A 24587-nucleotide genomic window follows, 5' to 3' on the forward strand; every position below is an offset into this window, starting at 1 on the left:
GATGGAGCGGTAGATTCGGCCTGGCGTTGTGGAGCTGAACCGCTCAGAGCTCATGAATTAAGCTCCGCGGGAGCTGAGCTTCTCACCCTCAGGTGGAGCATCCACGGAAGCTTGTGGGCTTTGTACAGATTTCTGACAGCTCGCGGAATGGAACTATAGCTTCAGTAGCAGTTTTTATTGACGGAAACGTTCTTGACTCTCCAATGCAACCAATCAGTTGTTGGTCGTGCCAATGGAATACCGTATTGCATGTAACATCGAATGTCGGCTATGACACGTCCATTTGGCACCTCCCAGCAATGGTTGGCTTCCCACCAGAATTAAAAGTTGTGAATTTTCAGCACCAAAACGGAAAGTAAAACACCTGCTGGTGGAAGAATACTGCAGCAAAATCAGTCCGTCGGCTTCATCTGCGTCGAGCCACGCTCCACCCGGTCGTTCCAGTGAGCCCTCACAATTCTTCAGGGCATCCTGAGCATCCTGAACAACCCATCATGGCCTTCTCGGTCCTTACATGGACGGCAGCACTCGCGGCCTCCATTGCCTTTGCGCAGAGCGAAGAGTCCGCCCGGGCGAAGGCCCCCAAGATAGCTCCTCGAATGCAACCTGATTCACACAACACGACACACTGGCCTACGAGACCTCTTCCCTGGGGCGAGATAAATTTTATCCATACAACTGATACACATGGATGGCTTGAAGGCCATTTGAATGAGGTCAATTATGGTGCTGATTGGGGTGATTTTGTTTCCTTTGTGACGCACATGCGTAACCAGGCTGATCAACACAACGTTGATCTTCTCGTTGTGGACACTGGTATTTCCATCCATGCTTGTCTCGATTCCATCATTACATTGTGTTAGTCGACTAACTCAGCCTCTCCAGGCGATATCGTGACGGGTAATGGCCTCAGTGATGCCTCCGACCCCGAAGGCCAGCTATCTAATCCAATATTCCGCTATCTGGACTATGACCTACTTACCATTGGGAATAATGATCTCTATAATCCAAACGTTACTGATCGGATACAATGGGATATAGCAGACTACTATACCGATCGGTATCTAACCACCAATGTCCTCGTGGAAAGGGATGATAAAAATATATCCATCGGAGAGAAGTACCGATATATCACTACAAACCATGGGCTGCGCATCATGGCATTCGGGTTCACCCTTCAAGACTTCAAGGCTCCTGCAACCGTCCATGTCCAGGGATATGAAGACATAATAGAACAGGAGTGGTTCAAAGATGCAATGAACCAGACTGTCGATCTTTATCTGCTTATTGGACATGCCGATATCGGCCAGAGCTGCAAGATAAAAACCCAATACCAGGGTGACCAGAACCCATTGATCTGCATGAAGGACTGGTTCCGGCAAAACAAGCCCGAGATTCCTCTTCAAATCTTAGGTGGCCATTCACACGTGCGCAACTTCACATGCTATGACAGTGGATCGTCTGGCCTTGAGTCCGGCCGATACTCTGACACTGTGGGATGGCTTGCTCTCAGTGATGTGGCGCCGTCAGACACCTGGAACGGATCCAAAACTATGACGGATGTCCCCATGCCCACAAGGACATGCACACCACACAGCCCGACGACATCTTCAACCACGGAGAAAACAGTTCGCCTTGACCGTCGTTACCTCGATTTCAACCGCCAAACGTTCGCGTATCATGCTTTAGGAGCAACTGGCCCTGACGTCCCTGCTAGCTTTGATACGCTTACCGGAGAGAATGTCACAAAGGATATCGAGGGCACTCGGGCGAGATACAACTTAACTACGGGGCTTGGCTGCGCTCCCCAATCATACTATATTGCGTCGAGCCCTTACAACTGTCCGGATAACATCTATACGTTAGTGAGATCTGCTTTGAATGCAACTGTCAATCGGAACAATTCTCCCAGATTGATTGTCTTCAATACCTACGGAATTCGTTATGATTTATACCAGGGCAATTTCACTGTTGGAGACGCCTTCACTGTTAGCTCCTATGAGGATGCTTTCCTGTACCTTGCAGATGTTCCCTACCAGGACGCAAAGACACTTGAATGCGAGCTGAACGTTAAAAAGAATTCTATTTGCGATTACAAGGAGCCGAAGGAAGACTGTAGCATCAACGGTCTTCGTTTCGCTACCAGTCCATCTGAGGACTTGTCTCAGCAGAACGTGCTTACCGATCATCCCAGAGACCTGGATAACCTCAACCCTGGACATGTGACAAAGGATGACTTTGGGGACTGTTTTGCCACCACTGTGAACTGTGGCGATGACACCCTGCACATAAAACGCCAGGAAGATTATAAGCATCCGTATTATTTGCAAGTCAAGGGCGACATTGACGAGAATGAAACCGAGACAGTGGATGTGGTGTTCACAAGTGACATGCAGAAAAATATTCTGCAAATCCTCAACCGCAGCGACACGGATGTGAAGGATTACATGGATCCGTCTTTTACGACGAGGGATTTCTTGCAGGTCTACGCGAAGACGATCTGGGCCGAGGAGGGATCTTGCGAGATCGGACCATGAGTGAGTGGGCGAGCGGATGGCAGTATGGCTTGGATTATGTGACAGGGTTGCAGCAATGACTGGAGTTGTGGAGTCTATTTAGTGGGGAGATAAGTAATATACCTTTATGCGTATACTTACGCTTTCCTGTGAGATATTCTTCCGCGTTGAGGTTTGTCGTGTCGTCCTAACTGCGCTACATCGGCCAGACATTATATCATTCCCTACAATGCGGCCAGATGTTATACAATCAAAAAGTTTTGTTCTATTGATAAGCTGGATGCTAGTGCTAAAGCGCACGGGGGTCGAGAAGAGAATCATATGAGTCTCTTCACTTCTCAAACAGCTGAAAGGTACTTTAGTTATAAACGGCCTTGCTGACTATGAGAGTGCATGTTCACACTAGCTACTAGATCCGTCAGCTGACCTAGGGTTCTGGGCTGTTGATGAGGGGAAGCTGTTCCAATGTAGCACCTAATCTAGTCTTTGACAGTGCTTCTGTTCTGTGCTATGCGTAGAATTCCAATTCGACCGATTTCGGCTCTTTGGTTGGGTAGCCTACAGAGGTATCACGACCACTACAAACTATATCGCATATGCTATAGCTCTGGGCATGCTACAGACTGTGACCTTGTCCAAACCTTCTCGTACACTCTTACGAAACACAAATTGTATTAACACATCGGCAGCTAATACAAACGAACTATCCGGTCACATGGAAGAGTCTATGGCTTTGGGTGCGATAATGTCAATTAATTTGAACTATGGGGCTGTTTTGTGGTGTGAAGCGAATTCCTCGAGATAGCTTGCATTAGCTGGTCATAGGAACCAAGTCGACCAGGATAGTACTTATGAAAGAAGGAGGATAGGAAGTGAACGACAGGGATCGATATTGAGCACCGGCTATCAGCAGAGTCGATTTTATTGCGCCGAGGCGACTTAACAAAGACAGTTCTCGGGCTGTGTGGACTAGATATCAACGTAAATAGTACCCTCGCGAGAGAACCACATAATAACTGTCCCTGACATGTAAGGTGAGGGGTGGCCCGTCTAATTTTCCGGGTTTCATTTGAAACTGACGATATGTATCGCTGGAGAGCAGAATACTAGTACTAGATAGGCAGCTGCAGCTGACACTACGGAAGAACCAGGGACCGTGATCCGTGGGCTGTGGGCTGTGGGATGTGTACTAAGTAGTTTACATCTGAGGTGGGGGGAAATGGAGACCCTTTTTTGACGGGCGGATCGAACCGATGTGTTCCCGGCCGTAAGGCAGGTCTTCCGCGACGCTTAATTGTTTAACGCTTCAGCCTAGTAATAGTGATCATGTTGAAATCTGGCCAATGCGCATCTCACTGGCCTGGCTCCGGCCGCTCCAAACTTTAAGTTCCGCGTGTCCGACGGTCGCCTTTTGACGTCTCAAGGACCTCAGCTCATCACATTATTTTCTCTACTAGCCTTAACCCCACTACAATGCGGTCTATCTTTGTGGTCCTAGTTCCCTGTTTAGTCATTTCGGTTCTTTACCTGTACTTTGCCGGCACGCGCCTTCGGCCGCAACGCAGAGTAACCGAGCTACGACGGGCGCCGGCAACAACACCAGCGCAATCATCAACCATGCCGAGTCACTGGATTGATTGTGTACATACTGAGCCGGAGCCACGCTTCTGGGCTAAATATGCATCTGGTCCAGGGGTTGCAGTTTACGGTTTCCCCTCGAAGGGGGGCTTCTATGTTCTTCATGAGTGCGTTGGAGTAGAACTGGATTTCCTCGGGCTCGACCGATTCGGGAACACCGAACGACCATCCAAGTCAGACCCTGATTGGCAGGCCAAAGAGGAGGCACACTGTGATCTTAGTTCGTTTCCCTGAGAAGAATTAGTCGAAGTGCAACGCTGATATATTTGATTTTTCCTTAGTGCGTCGTTTAGGCGCGACATGGTTCGAGACGGATCGGGATGAGCTCGAATTTACGTTCTTTCGCACACGCGAGGATACAGATCCGCATATTCGCTTCGGCTGGCCAGAAGATGGTGGTGTTTGGGTATTGAATACCACATACGGTCAAGCTAGTGATTTGGGCACAGCTATAATTTATAACGCGAACAATATGGAGGAACGCTGTGAAATGATCAAAAGGTTGGGCGGCATCTTCTATGCGGATCCAAGAAACTGTCCATTTCTTGATCTTGATTAAACACGATGCCATAAGTATACCCATTGAATGTCAACGTCAATCGGGCTGTGTCATAATAGCGATTCGAAGTGTTCATGACTACTAGGGGTCTGATCCAGACAGTTGATCAAGGAATTTGATGTTATCTTCCACATACATAAAAGATGGAGATCTTAACATCTTTACCAAAAGAGGTAGGGGACTAATGTAGCACTTTGCGCAGTGGTGGGGGAGACAACCAACCAAGTAATTAGGCGGTNTATTTCAGANCTCGTTCCTCAAAAGTCAGGCATTGAGGTGANCTAAAGGGGCTGTTAGTAGGCGNCGGGCATACGACCGCGACATATCGGTTAGCTAGGTAATGCCTAAGTTCTTACATAACAGCATCATGGTATTAAGTCCCGGCGTAAAAATAAACGNCCGAATTCCCCTGGGCACGATCATCTTGGCGACGCGGAAAATGACGCATGGTCTAAGGTTACATCTACATCAGGGATCTGATATGCAAGTTGGCAAGGATTGGGAACGAAAGGGCTGTATCGGCGGGCCAGATGGGTGTCAATGATGGTCCAGTAGCGGGATAAGTGGGCTGTAGACCGGGCCTACTGCACTAGAATGGAAGTGGAGTTCATAAGCCAGGAGACCAGGTTAGTCAAACGGTTAATTAGCAAGTGTATTGGTTACTATCAGGCTGGATTTCCGAAAGTGCTGATAACTAGACAAAAAGAGATATATCCCGTCGGCTAGTGGTGTTTCTTGGTCTACCAATACTCTAGGCCGCTAGAATGTCATACTACTTCGGTATCAGCCCTTGCTGGTGTCCAAAATGAATGCATGTGCATGGGACTGGAATAGAGACTATATAATTCGGAAAGGGAGCCGGCTACATGAAGGTCAACAGCATGCCCAGCATGAAGTCATTCCTTCCCCTATCGTTTGTTACTATAGGCGCCCTAGCGCTTGCCTACCCATTTGACTCTTAGATTCAACCGTGCCCAGCCCTCAGCTCTGCACAGTATCTGGTGCATTCACTAACAGCTGGACGTCATATGATTCGTGGGACCGCCTTGAGCGGTGCAACGAGGCTATCCTCTTCAACCTCAATGGCTTCAATGAATTTGGGCGCAAACCAGCATCCGAGACCGCACCTTCGAGAGCCCCGTCAATGTTAGACATGCATTATCAGAGTGTACTACCGGTACAAACACCTCAGTTAGCTTGCAACTGGCTTCCTGGAACACGACCACGTCCGTTGAAGCATCCCCTTCGCTTCCCCTGGCGCTTAAGGCAATAAACAATTATGCCATAAATGCATTTTCATGCGATTCAACAATGGAAACCATCACCTTCGCTATTCATGGCGAGGTCCTCGTTGAGTGTACATAGGTAGCCTCATCGACAGCGTTTCCGCAAGCCGCACGCCTTCCACACATAGAGCCAAACAGCTGCAGGGGCCCGACCTACAAGATGCGGTAGCTACACAGGTCTGTGGTTCTGAGTATGGTAGGGCTCATACCCTGGGCATGATGGTCAGCACCACAGGAGACTATAGGCGGGTTCACTCAGGCGTTCATGCATGGGCAAAGGCCTCATGGGTCTCCAACTATGACCATGTCTATGCCAGTAACACAACTTTCTTGGAGAGGTCAACATCTACGACCACCCCTAGCCATCCTATTCAACACATAAAAAGCCGAGACGACGCCTGCTCTTATGTTACCGTCGCTTCCGGAGATTCTTGCGCTTCGTTGGCTTCGAAGTGTGGCATTACGGCAGCCGAGCTAACGGACTATAATCCTAGTTCAAGTCTCTGTTCAACATTAACCCCTGGTGAAGTTATCTGTTGCTCTGATGGTCTTAAACCTGACTTGTCTTCTCAGCCTCCTTCAGACGGTTTGTGCTATAGTTATACGGTGGTCAGTGGAGATAATTGTGCTCTGCTTGCTAGTAAATACTATATAATCATGGATGAAATCGAAGACTATGACACGCAAACCTGGGGATGGATGGGCTGTAGGAATCTATAGTTTGGGTCTGTTATTTGCCTTGAGCTCTGGTGTACCTCCCATGCCTGCTGTAGTCTCGAATGCTGAGTGTGGGTCTTAAGTGAATGGTATGATCCGTCCCAGCAACTGGTCCGATATCAGCAGCTTGAATCCATGTCCTTTGAATGTATGTGTAAGTATCTCCTGGATCCAGCTTTGCTATGTTCTTACTGACTAATGTAAAGTGTGATACATGGGGCCTGTGTGGTATTACTCCGGAATTTTGTTTGGTGTCTGAGTTGATAACAGGGGCACCTGGCACTGCGGTGAATAATATTAATGGCTGTATTTCTAACTGCGGCACCGCGATTCTAAACAATGATACTGTGGTGAATAATGAGCTTAAGGTGGGGTATTTCGAGGCATACGGTGTTAATTGCTTGTGCCTTGCTATGAACGTGAGTCAGTTCCCGTCCGCGTATCCCAATGTTTATTATGTATTTGGGGAAATCACAAGCGATTTTAATGTTGATATATCCGGTTCTGAAGGCCAGTTTATAGTGTTTGCTGTACTGCGGTTATTCAAGTGTAGTCTTTTCTTTGGTGGCTGGTCGTTCTCTACCGCCTGGATTTAGATTCCATTTTCTGATAAGGGGTCACCGATGCTAGCAGACTTTTTTCCGCCAAGAATGTGGTTTCCTTTGTTAATAATTATAATTTGGAAGGTGTGGACTTTGACTGGGACTATTCTGATGCTCCAGAAATCCCGGGAGTTCCTTCCGGAAGTTCTACAGATGGGTTAAACTACCTCAGCTTTCTGCAGACACTCCGGGGTCTGCTTTTATTGAACAAGACTATCTTTATGGCAGCATCCGCTTTATATTGGTATCTCAGAGGATTCCCCATTGCGAATATGTCGGAGGTGTTGGATTATAATGTCTATATGACATATGACTTGTATGGACAGTGGGATTACAACAACTCTTATGTGAACCCGGGATGTCCGACAGCAAATTACCTTCGCTCTCACGTCAACTTAACGGAAGCCGAATACGCACTTGCTATGATTTCCAAGGCTGGTGTTCCTGCCCATAAGGTGGCGGACGGTATTACAAGCTATGGCCGCAGCTTTGGCATGGTTGAACCCAGCTGCACAGGGCCTGAGTGTCTCTTTACGGGACCCGACTCCACAGCCTCTCTTGGAGAATGCACTGTGGCTGCCGGTTATATCTCTCAAGCCGAATTGGAACGGCTGAGTCATTCCAGCCTGACTCGTCGCTCCGCCATGACATGGCATGATAGCAGCAGTTGCACTGACATGACGACATAAGGCGACAACTCATGGGTGGCCTACATAACACAAGACACGAAGGCGTCTCGCATAGACCGATACTCTAGCTATGGTTTGGGTGGCGTAGTAGAGTGGGCATCGGATTTGACCAACCTTGTCGAAGGGGTCGAAGAGGCCGAATCAAACCTCAAAACTACCGCTGCGGAAGAAGAATTTACGGCCGCACTATCTCTCAGTAATTACGACATCTCCAATTTCAATACCTACAACCTCAGTGTGCTCTACACGAAACTTATCGGCTTTGATCGATGCTCTGCTGACCAACGTACCCAAATTTACTCCGGGTGGCAACAATCATGGAAGGTAATGAACTATATGTACAAGGTGGCAAAGGATGGTATTTCATTCGGTGAAGCAGATGCCATTGACTACCTCGGCCCTTCATTAAGCAATGAGAAGTTACAGGGTAACTTCAAGGACATCTATCTAAACCTTGCTACCATCCAGCCTGGCTGGCTCCCATCATGGTTGGACTGGAAGATCGCCATTCGCTGCGACGATCCATATTATCAATGCCCCTGTGGCTCCGACTCTCTGACTATAGCTTATGCTGGGCAGAAGGATGCAAAGTACCAAGTGGCGTATATCAACTTCTGCCCCAAGTATTTCACCACGCAGACGTTGGATCAGGTTATGGAATACGCCGATAGGGACAAATACCCGGAATCAATTTTCGGCGACATGAGAACCTACTATGACAACCAAGTCTAGGGTATGGTTGCATGAGCTCCTCCATATTGACTGGGTCGCGAAGGCAGACGAATATGGAAGCAACGTTCACGTCAGCGACCTGAAAGTGGGCTACAGGCAGACCAACAGGGTCATGAAATGGTTCGGTGTTTATGGGCCAAACTATTGTAAAGCATTGGCTCGTATTGGTGCTGTGCCGAGTGCATACACTATCATGAACTCTGATAGCCTCGTTCTGTACGCACTCACCAAGTACGTACACAACAAACTGGGCGCCTTTCCATATCGCCCACTGGCACCACCACCTCCACAATCTGTCGAAATTCCAATGGTTTCCCCTAAAATGCTCACTGTCTACCCCAATGGCACGGGGGTTGAGGTTCCAAATACCACCCTCGATGATGAAGCGGAATGGAGCCCGAATGAAGAGGTTTGTGCCGCTTTTGATGATGAGGACCATGACGCAGACCCTACAGTGATGGTTACTATCACGACCTGGCCACTAGAGACAGACTATCCTGCCACGTACTTGTCCAGCTGGTCGTCATGGGCTGGGCTGATACCTACAACAACAGTCGGTCACAACCGCAACAGCTACTCCAACGGCAACCTGGGCCATACCCATTTATGCAGAGGAGAATTGTGCTGGTGATCACTACATCGTAGAAGGTCACAACCAAGACACTACAAGCAACAGGTGTCTCCTTATAAGTGACCTCAGGTCAACCGACACGACCAGCGCGTCATGTCGGTGGTACTCAAGCGGCAGCGACACGTACACCTCATGTGATGAGAGCTCACTAACCGAGCCCCTTTCATGGCAACTGTCGGGGACAGGTGCTGAATGTACCGCGTTCGACAATGACTCCTGCAATGATAATGCAGATCAGGATGCATATACTACTTCTGAAGGTTACCACAGTTACAGTGAAAGGGACCTGGACAAGAAGACCTGAAAAGACTTGAAGTGCGGAATGTAGGATGTGTGTGTGTGGGGGGGGTGGGTCTATAAATCTCCTCTAGTTTTATGTCATCGCGTTTCCGGCCATGCCAGAGTCTATACCGACTGTCTTTTTCGACTTTTCAGCCTAGAGCAGTAGCTCTATATCTTTATCATCCATTTAAATACAGGCGGTACGTCATCGTGATCACGAGGACAGTCACAGAAAATTATGATGAATAGTTATTGAAAGGGCTAAGTAATAACGGGACATTCCCCTCATAGAAGACCTCCATCGCTGTATGATTCGGAAGTAAGATATATCACCAACTGTTTATGTTCATAGCAGAGAACTGAACCTGGAACCACGGACTCATCTGCCCATCGGACTCATCGCCGACACCATCAGATCAACCGATATCGGCGCCCTAGTCCAATCAGATAGGTTTTGCGGCTCCCCGAAAAGCCAATTATGCACCAGAATATGCAACGACCACTTCGCGGGGTACGGGCTCTGCAAAGGACCCCCGGGAAGAGCACAATCGCCGACAGAGAGTGACGATGTACTGTTATGGATACACGCACGGGCCTATTGTGCTTGGGAATGTCTTGGAAGGTGCCATCATGCTTCTACAGAATGCAGACAAAGCAAATAATATTGATTATCTAAAAATCCAGGCCATAGGGAGGAAAGAAGGAGAGCTCTTATATTATAAGTAGAGTCAAAAGGATGGCAAGGTTATTAATTTAACCCTGTCTTCAATTCAGTGCCACCACCGCCAAAAAATGTGACAAGAGTGGGATTCGAACCCACGCCATCTTACGATGATCAGGAAGCTTGTGGAAGCTGGGTTATTAAGGTGGACCTTAACCTGACGCCTTGGACCAACTCGGCCATCTTGCCTTGAGATATCATTTAGTCCTTTGGTGTCCGAATTACTTTTAGAATGTATAAATTAGCTGGGGAAGTTCATTCCGACTTTATTTCAACGTATTCCTTAGAACCTACACAAAAAGTTTTGCTGGTTTAAATGCTTGACGTCCTAATATTCCTGCCTATATTGTACATTTATGTCAACCAAGACTAGCCATAAAAGCAAAGGCGATGAATTAAAGACCTGATTACTTTCAGAGAATGTTATGTGTCTGTAACGAACAAATTCAAGCACATACGACCACAGGGTGTGGAGAATAGGGCTTCCCGTCCGCTCAGCCGTACTCAAGCCACACGCCGGGAGGTTAGTAGTTGGGTGGGTGACCACCAGCGAATCCCTTCTGTTGTATGTTTTTCATTTTCATTTTTTTTGCCCTGTTCCCATGATTTTCTCGCGGCTCTCTTCATTTGGCGGTATATTGTTTTCTCAGTGCATTCGGGCAGTGTCTAAGGTACCTGTTGGACAAGAAAGTGTTGTTAGACCGAGCCGCTACTGATTGATGCCTCACTGAACTGATTGAAGTGCTCACTATTGATTATCGCTCCTCTCATTCGATAACCATAAGCTACAGTGTATCGGAAGCTGGTATCAGCCTTCCTGGCCGTCCGTTGTTGTCCGGTGGATCGACGATTGTATTGATATGATCTTCCTTTACTCCCCAGTCACACCCTTCCCAAGCCGAGCGTCTTCCGGTAAACCCAGTTCAATTTCGAGCTCCTCAACATGAACAAAAGCCTCATGGGGTTGAAGGGTAACACTCATGGGGTTGAAGGGTAACAAACATATCGCTCGTACCTACCGTGCACGGGACGTTCCCATCTTCAGAAGAAATGACACCCGACCGTTTTACAACTGTGCCAGGAGTCCCATTTCCCCGTATCCTGACCACGCCGATGGACACAGAAAACTTCCCAATACGAAAAACTGCCGGTTGAGAAGGTGGCCCGCTGAGATGTATCATCGTCTCCTTTCACCCCATGACCTATGAGCCTCCAGGTTGAGGGTTAGCGCTCAGGTTTTCTCCACGTTAGCGGCATATCTAGCTGAAGACTGTAAGTGGCGTGCCTTGGGGCCTTTACTCTTGTCAGCAATTTAAAATGCATTTCAGGACCAGAAAAGACTCACTACCCTACTCTGTTTGAGGGCCAGAGGACTCCGTGGCCTTGAAGTCGGCAACGGCACATCGCCATCCACAAAACTGATACACCACACACCCCCTGGAAGAACTAAGGGTGTAGACTGCGGTTCCATGAAGTCCCAGGCTTCATGACCCGTTATTCATAGCTCAGTCCCAAAGATGAACCTGAACACCAAATCAAAAGAACTTATATGTGACAGATTCACTTTTCTTGGTTACCGAAGACAGAGTCTCGTCAAGGCTGTTATCGCATGACACTGCATCGTCATCCACACGTAGAGACCAAAGATGAAGATGCTATGGTTGCTGCGTTGGCGGCAAGGGGTGGCTCGGCCGCAGCACCACCACCTCCTCCTCTAGGGAACCATAGGGCTGGCGGCGAAATAGTCGGAAGCCGTCGTTGTGACTCAGTGACCAATATTATTATAGTAGCTTGCGCCGGTCATCGATGGATCCTTGCTCGTTAGGTCGCGCAGCACCCACCGTAATGACATTTCTAGTCGTGTTTTGGGTATAATATACATGGGCGCAGGGAGGGTTGCCTCCGGAGACGGAGTATGGGACTTCTATTTATGTGAATTACTTATCTAAGAATTCTGATAAGAGTTGTGAGGCCTTCGTATTGACGGTCCTCGTTGGGACATCTTAGATAAGACGTCAAGGGTCATCTATCCTTTCTCTTTTTTCTGTGACGAAGCCTAATAGTGGCCACGTAGGTTAGACTTGTAGAAATGCAGAAATGTATTCCGGCTGCAGGGAACAGGAGCGTTATATTATGAGCAGTGAGTGCGAGGGGTCATATCAGCATGAAGTAGTAACCAGAACGTGAGGCGGAGAAGTGATATTGTCCCCAGTGGCCACAGATTTCTCTTTTGCGCCCAACGTGCGCTGCAAGGATAGCTTGTGAGACAGAAAACACTGTGTTTTTCAAAGCACCGGTGTTAGTAATCTCTACCTTAAGCCATCAAAACTATGCCACATCATCTTATATCGAAATTGCGCCCCCTTCCCCAACCGAGAGCACTCACATATTTAACCAAATAAGCAGCCATCATTGTTTCTCAATGGCGCCTCGTTAATGTCACCATGACGTAGGTGACAGGACAAAATCGTTCTTCTCCGTCTCCCGACATCGAGGCCAGGGTTGCCGAACCCTGTTCTCTCTATGACTGTTTGATCAAGATCACTTCCTCCCACAGGTTATTAGGAGACTCGGAGGCTCAGCTCCAGTTGTATAGAATGATACGCTTTCATGCAGTTCGTGGCAATTATGGTTTTACCTTCCATAATTATCCCAGTAAAGTATGCAAAAACATGAGGCTTGATCATTATGTGCGCTGCGGAATTTGTCGATTTGCACCTCACGCGTCAGTGCGCGGTGATAGCTGTAAGATGCAAGAGCCAACACCTCGATGGCGTTAGGTCATCTCTTGGAACATGTGATTTATTGCAGCAGCGCTCAAGATATTGCGAGAATTGTCGGATTTTCCCACCAGATGCAGAAAGACTCAAAATTGTGTATGGCTTCAGGGCTGATGATAATGCCCAGTTGATTGTCGGATCTGGATGGTCCTCAGGCCGCTCTGAGGGCCTCAAACATGTCCTGAGTTTTCAATAAGTCTACGCATTCATGACGGCTTTCGGGAGTAGGGATAGTTGCTCGTTCTTTTGAATCCAACGGCTTGTACACCTCTACTAAGTAAATTTACAACTAATGAGCCTGTTCCAGATCTTCCATGCGACGGCAGTGCCAATGGCCAAGTCTTGAACAATACAACTGTGCTGCACATTGCAGCCTAACGAATTGATTGGCGAGTAGTATCTCAATGGCTACATCATTCAATCCCGTTACCCTCCAGCACGGGGTGTTTGTCGCGTGGATCCTCTCCCGTTAGTCTTACCCGAATTTCGACTGAGAACAAGTGTGAGTGTAGCACCATCATTTGGGGATTCTATAATTCAACTGAGAGTATTGATATCTGCTACGCGCCAACTTTTCTACCCATGAAAAGACCGTCTTCTAACACTACAAGAGCCTTGCTAAATGAGCAGAAACGAATCGACCATATCACCTCACATTAATCTCGTATTGTTAAAACATGTCGGCGATAGTCTCGCCCTGTAGCTGGACATTTAGAAGTCTTCAGGGAGAGTGGTTAAGCATTCTCGGTGAAATTACATCAGTCAAGCGCATAAAGATTTTGCTATAGAATAGAAGCCTGGCTTTGTCGGCTAAAGGAATGAAGAAATCACACCAAGAATGGCTTGATGAGGAGTGGCCATACTCAAGCGTGTTTCTCCATATGTCGAAACTCTCTGTGGCTGTGAACCGACCTCAATACAGCATGCGCGGATGGACTTCGGGCAAGTTGAGCCTTCGAATGTTGAATGAATCTGACCGGTAGACACTCCGCATATTCAAGACAACACACGCACGTGTGTCATGCCACACGCTGAGTAGATGCATGCAGAAAGGCTGAATATTACTGCATGATCACACACGCTTTCTGCAGGACATTGGGGGCTTAAAGCCTTAAGGAGATATCTTATTGTACTGAATCATACTGGAATCTACTGTAGATTCTGTAACGGGCAGGAGCAACAGCCTTGAGGCTATGCATCGCAGCGGCTAGTCTTCGATGGCTCCCGGACTGTACTGCCCCTAATGCATCATCTTCCGTTTGGTCATCAACAAGGGATGGCGAGTCATGTATACATGTTAGAGTTGTATTCAGTCCCATTTTATTGAGCTGTACTATTGCAGGAAAGAAATAAAAGAAATAAAAGAAATAAAAGAAAGAAAAGAAAGAAAAGAAAGAAAAGAAAGAAAAGAAAGAAAAGAAAGAAAAGAAAGAAAAGAAAGAAGAAAGAACAAAGCAAAAGTATCTGGCTCAGTTAATATTTTGGGTTACTGCAACGTGCTGACACGTCGAACAGAATGCTAAGGAAATCCGACGTAATGGTGAATAATTAGGAAATCCAGACGATGAAAAGCTGTAATAAGAAAAGCAGTGCAGAGCCTCCTGCTCCTGCCCCGACCCTTGGTACATTTTACAAGTGATGGGACAGAATCCTAGCAACTTCCCGTTCCCCACGGATACAGTGAATCGCGTTTATTATGGACAATCAGACTGAGCATACCCATCAATTGTTCCTTATATTAGAACTCAACTATATCAGGCGGAATGATAAGCGTTGGCCCAGGCATCAGACATGAGACTGTGGCACCTCTCCCCACCAACCCTGATCGATGGTGGAATCCCGCTTTTAGCGTCGGCCATCAATCAGCCCAATCCAGACCCGCTCATGAGGGGTCGAGTAAGCACTAGTAAGCACCTCGTAAGACTCAGTATCAACCTTGTACGATTCGAGGCCGTTCCTTTTCTTTGTTTGTTCCGTTTATGATTCCTCCACTGCGTCTCCCTTTCCCACACTAGGAATGATGGGGAGCGTCTCATGGCCAATGGTACCATCACATATCCTTGCAGGGGGTTAGGTTTCATGACCACCTCACGCAGGTAGTAAGTAGACAAGGCTGCGTGCATCATGAGCCAATGGGATGTGATGAATGGGAGCAAGGAATCTTTCCTTCTTAGCTATCCATTCGTCTTCCTTCCTGTCTTCCGCAACTTTTCTCATTCGCGTCCCCGATCTCCCCATCCACCACTCGCTTTTCATCCTTGACAAAAGAACTCCCCCAACTCAATTCCGCTCTACACCCCAGATAGCAGTACCTTCCTTAATCCCCCTCTCCATTCCTCTCTGCTCTGGTCGATTATTCTACTGGCCATCACCATGATTCTCGAAGCATTGGGCTTGCTCGCCCTCGCCTACCTAGCATGGAGCATGGTGACGATGGAAATCAACTACCGTCGTGCTTCCAGCATGGGGATCCCCTTGGTGCGCCTTTATATCGACCCTCAAAATGTCCTCTGGATGGTCTTCGAACCCATTATCTGGCCTTGGCTGAACAAACTCCCTATCAATTGGCGCAATTACAGCTTCGGTCGCTACTCGCGCCGGGGCTGGTACTTTGCCGATCGCGGCGAGTCTCATAAACGCTACGGTCCCATGTGGGCGCTGGTCACCCCTCGCGATATCTACATCAACGTCGCCGATCCAAATGCAATTCATGATATTTTCCAGCGGCGTACGGACTTCATCCGACCCAGTCAAATGTACAGTATGTCCGGATTTCCATGTTGAATATTGCAAAACTATTTGGATCTGGAATTGCTAACCCGGTTCGGCATCTAGAGGTACTGGAGGTGTACGGACCATGCATCTCGACAGCAAGTTGGAATGATTGGCCCCGGCACCGAAAGGTCCTAGCCACGCCGTTCAACGAAAACGCCATGTCCTTTGTGTGGGATGAGAGTGTAGAACAGACACGCCAAATGCTGCAGGTTTGGGACTCTTCTGCGGATGGTCACATTCCTAGTGTTGCAAAGGATCCGCGGACCCTCTCGTTGAACGTCCTCGCCGCCACGGGATTCCGCAAGTCGTTCCCTTTCCAGAGTGCCAAAGATCACCAAGTGAAGTCCGAATCCCCTGCCACTTCGGAAGATGAATCAGAGGGATATCGCGACGCGCTTCAGACCGTGCTGGATAACTGTATCCTCCTGATGGTGATGCCTCGCAAACTACTCACTCTGCCTTTTGCACCCGAGTCATGGCATCATCTTGGCAAAGCAGCCACCGATTTCAAGAACTATATGGTCCAAATGCTGAACGAAGAAACCAAAGCATTGAACACCGGAAGTGCGGGGAGCGGAGGCCTGATGACTTCATTTGTTCGCGCCATGGACCTGAAGCAGAAGGTGGATGGGGAGGGAAAAACAAAGACAAGTGGCTCACCACCCAAAGGGCTGACGGTGGATGAGATTTTCGGGAACATCTTCGTTATCAACTTTGCAGGGCATGATACAACCGCCAATACCTTGAGCTTTGGCTTGCTTCTACTTGCCGCGTATCCAGAAGTTCAAGACTGGGTGGCTGAGGAGCTAGACGGGCTTGATGAAGACAATATCAAGGAGCACTACGGTGAACTGTTCCCACGGCTGCTTCGTTGTCGCGCTGTCTTGGTATCTCTACCCACACATATTCCAATTCTGTTTCCGTGCTCTGCTCTCATTGATCACTAACAATCAACCCCCGTTCCATAGCTCGAAACCCTCCGCCTCTTCCCGCCAATTGTATCCCTCCCGAAATGGACCAACGACGAGCCCCAATCACTCAGACTGGGCGACAGAGACATCATGATCCCTCCTCACGTTGGAGTCCACCCCAGTCTTCTTGACATGCACATCCATCCCCAATATTGGGAGGACCCCTTGACATGGAAGCCGTTCCGCTGGATAACCAAATCTGCCTCTGGCGATGCCTCGGAGGCAATCATCACCCCATCCCGCTCTACTTATTTCCCATGGTCGGACGGACCTCAAAACTGCCCCGGGAACAAGTTTTCCCAAGTTGAATTTGTGGCTGTCATGGCGGCTCTCCTCCGGAGTCATCGGGTGCACCCAGTTGCCAACCCTGGCGAAAGCCCCAAGGAGACACGCGCGAGGGTCTTGGCGACCACGCAAGACGTGGATTTGCAATTGCTCCTGCGCATGACGAACGCTGATCAGGTACGTTTGGCGTGTTCTCGGGTGGCCTAAGGTTCACCTATCTAGGTAAAAGTTGTGGGTGGGGGTGTAATTGAAGATAAATGTTATACTATATCGCTGCGGTGTGGTTTTGTTGCCGGTATTTTCGGGCCCTAATGTAGCATATATCAAGGTAATGTTGTGTGGGATATGTTATTACAATTGTTATATATGGGGAAAATTGTGATTGATCTAATTGAGCACTTGAGGAGCTTGAAGTTCAAGGTCTTTTCAAATGATTACCACCAAGACAAACTGGTGTGTCCAACAAGAATGTTTTCATGGACTGGGTTTATATATTTTTCTCAACGTAGATCCTAACATTTGCTTACCGGGACAAGGTCCGATAATCCACAATCTTCCCTGTAACCCATCTCCGTCTCTATAGGTAGTTTTATTCTCCTCTCTCAGCACAACATCGAATCAATTGATACGATAATAGGCCTCGCAGTTTTCTTCACCAGGGAAATTGATCCGCAGCCGATTCCTTAGTTCAACTTGACATTTCAAATTAAATTCCCAAGATATACAAATAAAGACTGCGTAAAGTCACTACAATATGACCATCACTCCCCCATCCACTCCGCCTCAATAATAGCCATCCTCGCCCCGGCGGCACCGAAACCCCCAAGAACCGGAACCGCGAGTCCGCCTCCACAAACAGACTTTCCCACGTCTCGACATCCCGCTCCCGGGCATTATTGAAAGCCTTCATCGAAATATCCATGTATCTGGCAAGCAGTTAGTATTTAACACAAACCCCACTGGAAGCATAAGCAACTAATCATCCACTCACCGAAAATACCGCTCCGTCATAGGTCCCACCTGCCCCGGCGCCGGTAAACAAACATCATTAACCACGACCCTCGCACCCTTCTTCAACGCAGGTGTCAAATTCCGCAGAATCTGGATGGCATATTTATCTGACCAGTCGTGCAGAATCCATCGTAGGAGATAGACATCTGCGCCGTGCACGGGCTGCACCTCTAGGAAGTCGTGCGGCATGCCCGTCACTCGTTCAGAGAGAGCGGGTGGAACGTTGGCGGCCAGTCCGGCAATGGTGTCGGGTAAGTCCTGCACGATGCATTGAACGTTGGGGTATTGGGAGGCGATCTCGATGCTGACTTCGCCGTTGGAGCCGCCGACGTCGACGATTGTTGTTGTGTTGGTCGTGGTGCTTGTGCGATTGAAATTGTAGTTGTTCAGGAGATGGGAGAGATGGTACACTGGGTGGAGGTGGGAGAATCGCATGGCGGTGATGAATTGTTGGTGGCGGCGTTGGTCTTTACGGATTTCGTCGAATGGGTGGGAGGTGGTGCCGTGGGCGATGGAGTAACCCTATAAGGTTCAGTACGTATATTGGCGGGATGGAGAGATGGGGTTATACTTACGGTCTCATTGGGCTCTTCGGACCCGGGCCATCTCTCTGTTGCTTCGACTGTACGGGTGAATGCGGGCCAGAACTCCTGGGCGATATTTTGAATCCAGGCTTCAACCATGGGATTATTAATTAGGAGCTTGGATGCAGCGGTATGTGCGATCGTTCCTTTCGTGGGCTCGCAGAAGACATGGCGGCTGATTGCTACGCGGAGGAAGCGGGTGAGATCTTTTTGTCCCAACCCTGTGGCCTTGGATAACTCTTCAAAAGTCGTGGTTCCATCCAAGGGTACGTGCGTGGCGATTTGGTAGCGATAGATGTATTGCAGGCTTAGCAACATTAATTGCTGTGTACCTCGACGTTAATTACGGGCAGCTGCAATTGGATCGGAGAGGGGAAACACACCTCCCCAGGGCAGCTAAACAGTAGCCCCAGCGGACCTAACATGAGGTGGTGAAGCTCGTAAGTTGCTTCAATGGCACCCTCCCTCGCCTCCTGCACTTCGTGAGGCAGTGGCTGAGCGGGGTGGAGGCCATCGCCATTCTGGTAGGATGGCTCCGGAAGGCCTTGGCTTCTCACAAAATCTAGGAAGACCTTGGTTGTACTTTGAACTTTTTCAAGCAATTGCGTGACTTCATTCGTGGGAGGCTTGGGCATCGAAGAATAAGCCCGCGGATAAGCATATTGAGAATGAAGAGATGGCAAACGTTGGTAGTAAGGCCGCAGCTGGGTAGACCGCGTAGGGAAACCCCGGGAGGTAATGAATCGATATGCCATTTTCATGCTATATGAAGTATAGATGTGGACAACAAGGGAAAGGAATTTAGGTGCTACTAATTAAACAGGCCAGCAGTGACGATGGATACTACTTATTTCCTGTCCTCCGGAGTGTCATCTTTTCGGCCCCCAATAACACATCCAAGCTCATTATACACTCGTGATTCCAGGTGTAATAAGATAAGTAGCCATTGAGTTCAGACTTGGCTCTTGCAAGGCTGTCAGACTGATTGCTTACCCCTCACTCGCCGGGAAAATCTACGGCACAGCCCTACTTGGCCGCATGACAGCCGCGACAACTTGGCGTGGTGCGTAACTTACGTATGGCAATTGTCTGCATAATGTATTCGGGCATACGGTCCGTTCCGTGGTCCTTGGATGTGATAGGCGAAACTCAGCACGCGGCGGTATTTGATTAATGCAAGGTGCCGATCCCAGTAGACGTGTTAGAGGAGGGTAGGCCATCTGAGACCGAGTCCGGACTCGGCTGTGTCATCTCATCCTCCCTGCAATCTTCAATTACAAGGAAATATACCCCGACACCCAAGGAGGTGTTCACCTGTTTAATATCCATCGTCCACTCACCTGGTCCCAACAGCGATGCAGATGATTTCCTTTCAGCCTCAACTCAGTCCAAAAAAGCCGTGTCGAGCACAACCACCACGACCACGACCACCGCCGCGATGCCTGCCACGAACGATCCCAGCGACAATGCACAATACCTCACTGGATGGAGACTCGGCATCGTGATTACCTGTTTATTCTTTGGGTCTTTCCTCATTGCGTTGGATACCAATATCATCAATGTGGCTCTGCCGCAAATATCCTCCGATTTCCGAGCTTTGGACGATGTGGCCTGGTATGGGACCGGCTATTTGCTTACAGTGACCGCATTTCAGCCAGTCTATGGATGCTTCTATCGTCTTTTCCCCACAGATATTGTCTATCGGCTGTCTATAATCATCTTTGAGGGTGAGCGACTAGCGGCACTTTGCTCCTTTCGTCCGCTCTTTCTTTGGTTGTCGGCAATTTTAGAACAAGCTTATTTCTGACCGATCTGATCCCTAGTGGGCACAATTCTGTGCGCAGCAGCCAACTCATCGCCCATGTTTATTGTGGGTCGCGCCGTCGCTGGCCTTGGGGCCGCTGGCGTGTTACAGGGTGCTCTTAGCATCATTGGACAGGTGGTGCAGCTGGAGAAGCGACCGCTGTACATGGGAATTGTCATTAGCGTGTTTGTCATAACGGTCTGTGTTGGACCCCCGCTGGGTGGAGCATTCACTCAACACGCCACATGGCGATGGTGTTTCTGGATGTAAGCACATTCTCTTATCCCCCACTCTCCTCTCCATTCCCCCTCCCCCACACCCGTGAAAGTCTGATCATCTCCACTCTTCAGCTAACGTTGTGGGTATCTTGGTATGATTCAGCAACCTGCCATTCGGTGCCGTTGTCCTTGGCGGGCTGACCCTCTTTCTCCGAATCAAAGGTCAGGCAACCAAGGATCAACAATTACCGCTGCGCGCAAAACTGGGCAGCATGGATTTCCTTGGTTGTGCCCTCTTCCTCGCTGCAGTTTGTTGCTTACTCTTAGCCTTACAATGGGGTGGTCAGACTAAACCCTGGTCCTCTTCTACCGTGATTGGTCTGCTCGTCGGCTCAGCTGCTTTAGCTCTGGTCTTCATCTTCATCCAGTGGAAGCGTCAGGAGCGGGCCCTCATCACCCTGAGGGTTATCTGCCGCCGGAGCGTCTTCACCAGTGCCATAGTTTTATTCTTTCTTGGTGGATCCACTTATCTGGTAAGCCAGCTGTCTGTCTTGCTCGTCCCCATCCTCGAACCTGGCTAGAAAGCCTAGCTAGAAAGAATCCCTGCCGCATACACGATAATCTTTCTTACACAGCCTCAGGATACGTATTTCCTGCCGTTCTATTTCGAGGCCGTGCACGGAATAAGTCCCGTCTCCAGCGGGGTCAACTTCATCCCCCTGATGCTAACAGAGATGGTCGCATTGGTCATTATCGGGGCTGTGGTCAAACAATGGGGTCATTATGTGAGTGAACGAAAAAGGCCATCCAGCCTCGCTCTCCCCCTCTTCATTCAATGGCCCCCAAACTACTCTAGGCGACCCTCCTTCTACCTCTCGCTTACTTTCTACATTTCAGGTCCCCTACATCCTTGCCGGCGACCTGATCTGCATCGTGGGAACGGCCCTCCTGACGCAGTTACACCCGCACACCCGCACGGTACAATGGGCGGCTTATCTGGTCGTCACTGGCCTTGGCCTGGGACTAGCCATGCAGCTCCCCTACACTGCCATACAAGTAACCCTTTCGTAAGTATCTCAGCTACAGTCGATCTGCCCCCACCCCCAGCTTATGCATCGTTACGTTTGCTATCTCCGCAAATAGAATTCCCCGAGTGACAGCGGAAAACGCGGAGCCAAGCCAAGCTGACATTCAATCTTTCCAAACATGGCACAGTGCAGAAGACCTTGCAATGGGTAATGGTACGTGCAGTTCTACCAAGCCTCGTCCCCACCATCGCAATTCTCCGATAATCAGCCATAACTTCCAAGCTAACCGCAGTACCAGCCATCGCCGTCCTCTTTTACCAATTAGGCGGGTACGTAACACCCCCCTCGTCTTAGCGCACCCCCCGCCGTGAATGAATCCAAACTAACGCTCACTGCAGAGTCATCTCCATCGCCATGGGCCAGACTGTGGTTCTCAGCACCCTCACAGAAAAGCTCAATGGCCAAATCCCCGGGCTGACCAGCAAGGATGTCTTCGAGGCTGGCGCCGCTAATCTAAAGGCCTTAGCGCCGACGGCAGCAGATCTAGCGTTTCTGCGCGATATCTGGAATGAGGGAATTTCGCGCACTATGATCTTGTCAGTTGCGCTAGTGGCAGCCGCGGTGCCGTTCACTTTGGGGATGGAGTGGTTGGATGCGAAACGGGTGGCTAGAGATAGGCAGGCGGAGGAGGAGGGGCAGAGGGAGATTGTAAAGCAGGAGGTGGGGGTTACTGAGGTTGAGAAGGGGTCGTCGGTGTGAGGTAGGTGCAGGTATCCGGTATTAGTGACTAGTAGTATGAATGGAATCTTGTGGGTGTGATGGTACCTAGGCAGTCGATAGAAAGACCAAAACTGCAATACATACGGGTTGGGTTGGTTTGTTTGTATACTACGAATAGTAGATAGTTGCTCATTTGAATTGTATCAAGGGGGACTATGTTAGCATCCCAAAAACAAAAAGAGAAAAAAAAAAAAATAATGGGTTCATCCATAGCGGTCGTCCAATATATTCCGGAAAACCTCCGTCTTCGAGCAAGTACCTAAGCCAAAGCTTTTATGTTGAAGCCCTTGAGTTAAATATCCATGTCACGTCTTACAAAGCAAGATAATCCAAATGTAAGGGCGTATTAAGATAACAATGAACAAGAAATAGATTTATATTTATATTCACAATAACAAATGTTCACTCCTAACCAACCAACCAAACATGTTATAATAATTCAACTATAAGCCGGGTCCATTTACACATCATCCTATCTTCCCGTCAACCGGTGTCCTTAATTCCATGGATCCTCACGAGAATGATTTCGACTAGCCGGCGCGCTCTCAACATCAAATTCGTTTCGCACATGCACAAGGTCCAAGGGAAGTATCTTCGGAGCAGTACCGCTTCTCTGAGACGAACCATCTCCCTCGACTCCCGGACCGGACTGTGTGCGTCTATAGCCATTCCGCATGCTGTTGAGGAGAGGGTTATTGGGTGGGTGGTACGCGACTTTGCCGAAGAGATGTTGGTTTTGTGATGTCACGAAGAGCTGACGGAAGGAGGCGACGCAGGAGATTATGATCGCTGGGGAAAGGTTAGCGAGACCTCAGAATAAAGAAATTGCAGAGGAATATTTGGTAATAAAAAATGGGGTGTTCGATGTGGTGGTGATTGAACATACCGGTTCCCATTTCAATAAAGCTCCACAGATATAACCAGGAGATATCGACGGGTTCATCAAGGGAGGTATTGACGACGACTCGGATAATGGCGATCGCCATGACGATAATCGTGACGGAGAAGACACTCAATAAGACAAGCTTCTTTGTGAAAGTAATACGTGTTTTCCAGAGGATGAGCACGGGGATTGATAAAACTGAGGAGAGCAAAGGACCAAATTAGCCGCGTTTCCCTATAGTTATGGTCGGCAGAGGAAAGGGTAAGGACTACTCACTCATAAGATCGGTAACCACATCCCCGGCACAGTTCGCCCAAAATGTGCGGTTTTCAAAGTGTACATGGTAGAGGTTGGAGCATTGGGCTGATTATATCAGTACTGCTATTTGCTCTCGTGATGGAGATATAGACTCACTCATGGTATATTCCAAACCCCCAAAACTGCATCGGTAGTCGATATCCGCGACCGAGGCCATCCAGACAGCCACGGTGCAAAACAAGACCACATACCACCAGATCCGATGACTCTTGACCTTGGAACCAAGCCGGTAGAAGAAGGCTAAGAATGAGAATTTGACACACCATAATCCCGAGTAGAACAGAATGGTGAGTGGGGCGACGAAACGCATGAACTTCCCGAACTTTGGTAGAATATCCGGGGTGTAAGGCTGCTTGCCCTCACTGATCGCATACATTTCATACAGCACTTGCCCCTCGATTTGCCAGATGATGGCGGTAGTCAACATGATTGCCCATGCTAGCAGCACAAAGAAGTCATCCAGGTAGAGGCGCTTGAACGATCCATATCGAACAACCACACGGAACAAGACGAAAAGGAAGGAGGTGCAAGTGAATGTCCAGAGTAGGCCCTGTTATGCCCGACCAGAAAGTGTGAGTGCGGAGCCGGTAGATGCTTCCACGGCCAACCTTGATGTCACTTACCAGAAATGTCGATTTTGAGACCTTAGCATGAAAGAATGTGAAAGCGCTCCCGGCCATGGTGGATCAGAATGGAATACCTGTACTACCTGGAATTTTCGAGCAGTCAGAGGAAGGCAGACTGATAAAAGACAATCTAGAATTAATTCGCCGTTCA

The 24587-nt window shown here is 48.7% G+C and overlaps 8 protein-coding genes and 1 non-coding gene across 9 annotated transcripts; 5 read left to right on the forward strand and 4 right to left on the reverse strand.

The window, feature by feature from the left end:
• Positions 1-494: 494 nt before the first annotated feature.
• Positions 495-2537, forward strand: An12g05310 (uncharacterized protein; the record flags this gene model as incomplete). The annotated part of the gene is made up of 2 exons (XM_059750896.1): positions 495-816; positions 886-2537. 2 exons carry the CDS (start codon positions 495-497, stop codon positions 2535-2537), a joined length of 1974 nt encoding a protein of 657 aa, XP_059604465.1.
• Positions 2538-4133: 1596 nt separating this feature from the next.
• An12g05320 (uncharacterized protein) lies at positions 4134-4713 on the forward strand (the record flags this gene model as incomplete). The annotated part of the gene is made up of 2 exons (XM_001395565.1): positions 4134-4374; positions 4436-4713. 2 exons carry the CDS (start codon positions 4134-4136, stop codon positions 4711-4713), a joined length of 519 nt encoding a protein of 172 aa, XP_001395602.1.
• A 1505-nt stretch (positions 4714-6218) lies between these two features.
• On the forward strand, positions 6219-9674 carry An12g05330 (uncharacterized protein; the record flags this gene model as incomplete). The annotated part of the gene is made up of 7 exons (XM_059750897.1): positions 6219-6705; positions 6800-6870; positions 6923-7265; positions 7403-7933; positions 8009-8630; positions 8740-9148; positions 9294-9674. The coding sequence occupies 7 exons, from the start codon at positions 6219-6221 to the stop codon at positions 9672-9674; spliced, it is 2844 nt and encodes a 947-aa protein (XP_059604466.1).
• Positions 9675-10447: 773 nt separating this feature from the next.
• tRNA-Leu (AAG) lies at positions 10448-10562 on the reverse strand. Its single transcript has one exon. It is a non-coding gene; the product is annotated as a tRNA-Leu (tRNA).
• Positions 10563-11244: 682 nt separating this feature from the next.
• On the reverse strand, positions 11245-14472 carry An12g05350 (hypothetical protein; the record flags this gene model as incomplete). The annotated part of the gene is made up of 10 exons (XM_059750898.1): positions 11245-11310; positions 11393-11560; positions 11722-11791; positions 12007-12103; positions 12551-12682; positions 12769-12900; positions 13225-13334; positions 13584-13683; positions 13987-14139; positions 14307-14472. 10 exons carry the CDS (start codon positions 14470-14472, stop codon positions 11245-11247), a joined length of 1194 nt encoding a protein of 397 aa, XP_059604467.1.
• A 1054-nt stretch (positions 14473-15526) lies between these two features.
• Positions 15527-17391, forward strand: An12g05360 (uncharacterized protein; the record flags this gene model as incomplete). The annotated part of the gene is made up of 3 exons (XM_059750899.1): positions 15527-15914; positions 15989-16815; positions 16897-17391. 3 exons carry the CDS (start codon positions 15527-15529, stop codon positions 17389-17391), a joined length of 1710 nt encoding a protein of 569 aa, XP_059604468.1.
• Positions 17392-17890: 499 nt separating this feature from the next.
• An12g05370 (uncharacterized protein) lies at positions 17891-19414 on the reverse strand (the record flags this gene model as incomplete). The annotated part of the gene is made up of 4 exons (XM_001395569.3): positions 17891-18110; positions 18176-18717; positions 18771-19103; positions 19163-19414. The coding sequence occupies 4 exons, from the start codon at positions 19412-19414 to the stop codon at positions 17891-17893; spliced, it is 1347 nt and encodes a 448-aa protein (XP_001395606.3).
• Positions 19415-20217: 803 nt separating this feature from the next.
• On the forward strand, positions 20218-22588 carry An12g05380 (uncharacterized protein; the record flags this gene model as incomplete). The annotated part of the gene is made up of 8 exons (XM_059750901.1): positions 20218-20506; positions 20603-20849; positions 20965-21334; positions 21443-21586; positions 21699-21868; positions 21945-22042; positions 22128-22158; positions 22228-22588. The coding sequence occupies 8 exons, from the start codon at positions 20218-20220 to the stop codon at positions 22586-22588; spliced, it is 1710 nt and encodes a 569-aa protein (XP_059604469.1).
• A 517-nt stretch (positions 22589-23105) lies between these two features.
• On the reverse strand, positions 23106-24490 carry An12g05390 (uncharacterized protein; the record flags this gene model as incomplete). Its single annotated transcript, XM_059750902.1, has 5 exons — positions 23106-23398; positions 23496-23690; positions 23769-23855; positions 23907-24282; positions 24434-24490. 5 exons carry the CDS (start codon positions 24488-24490, stop codon positions 23106-23108), a joined length of 1008 nt encoding a protein of 335 aa, XP_059604470.1.
• Between the last annotated feature and the right edge of the window lie 97 nt (positions 24491-24587).

This window comes from Aspergillus niger, assembly GCF_000002855.4.
Source record: "Aspergillus niger supercontig An12".
Taxonomy (NCBI): domain Eukaryota; kingdom Fungi; phylum Ascomycota; class Eurotiomycetes; order Eurotiales; family Aspergillaceae; genus Aspergillus; species Aspergillus niger.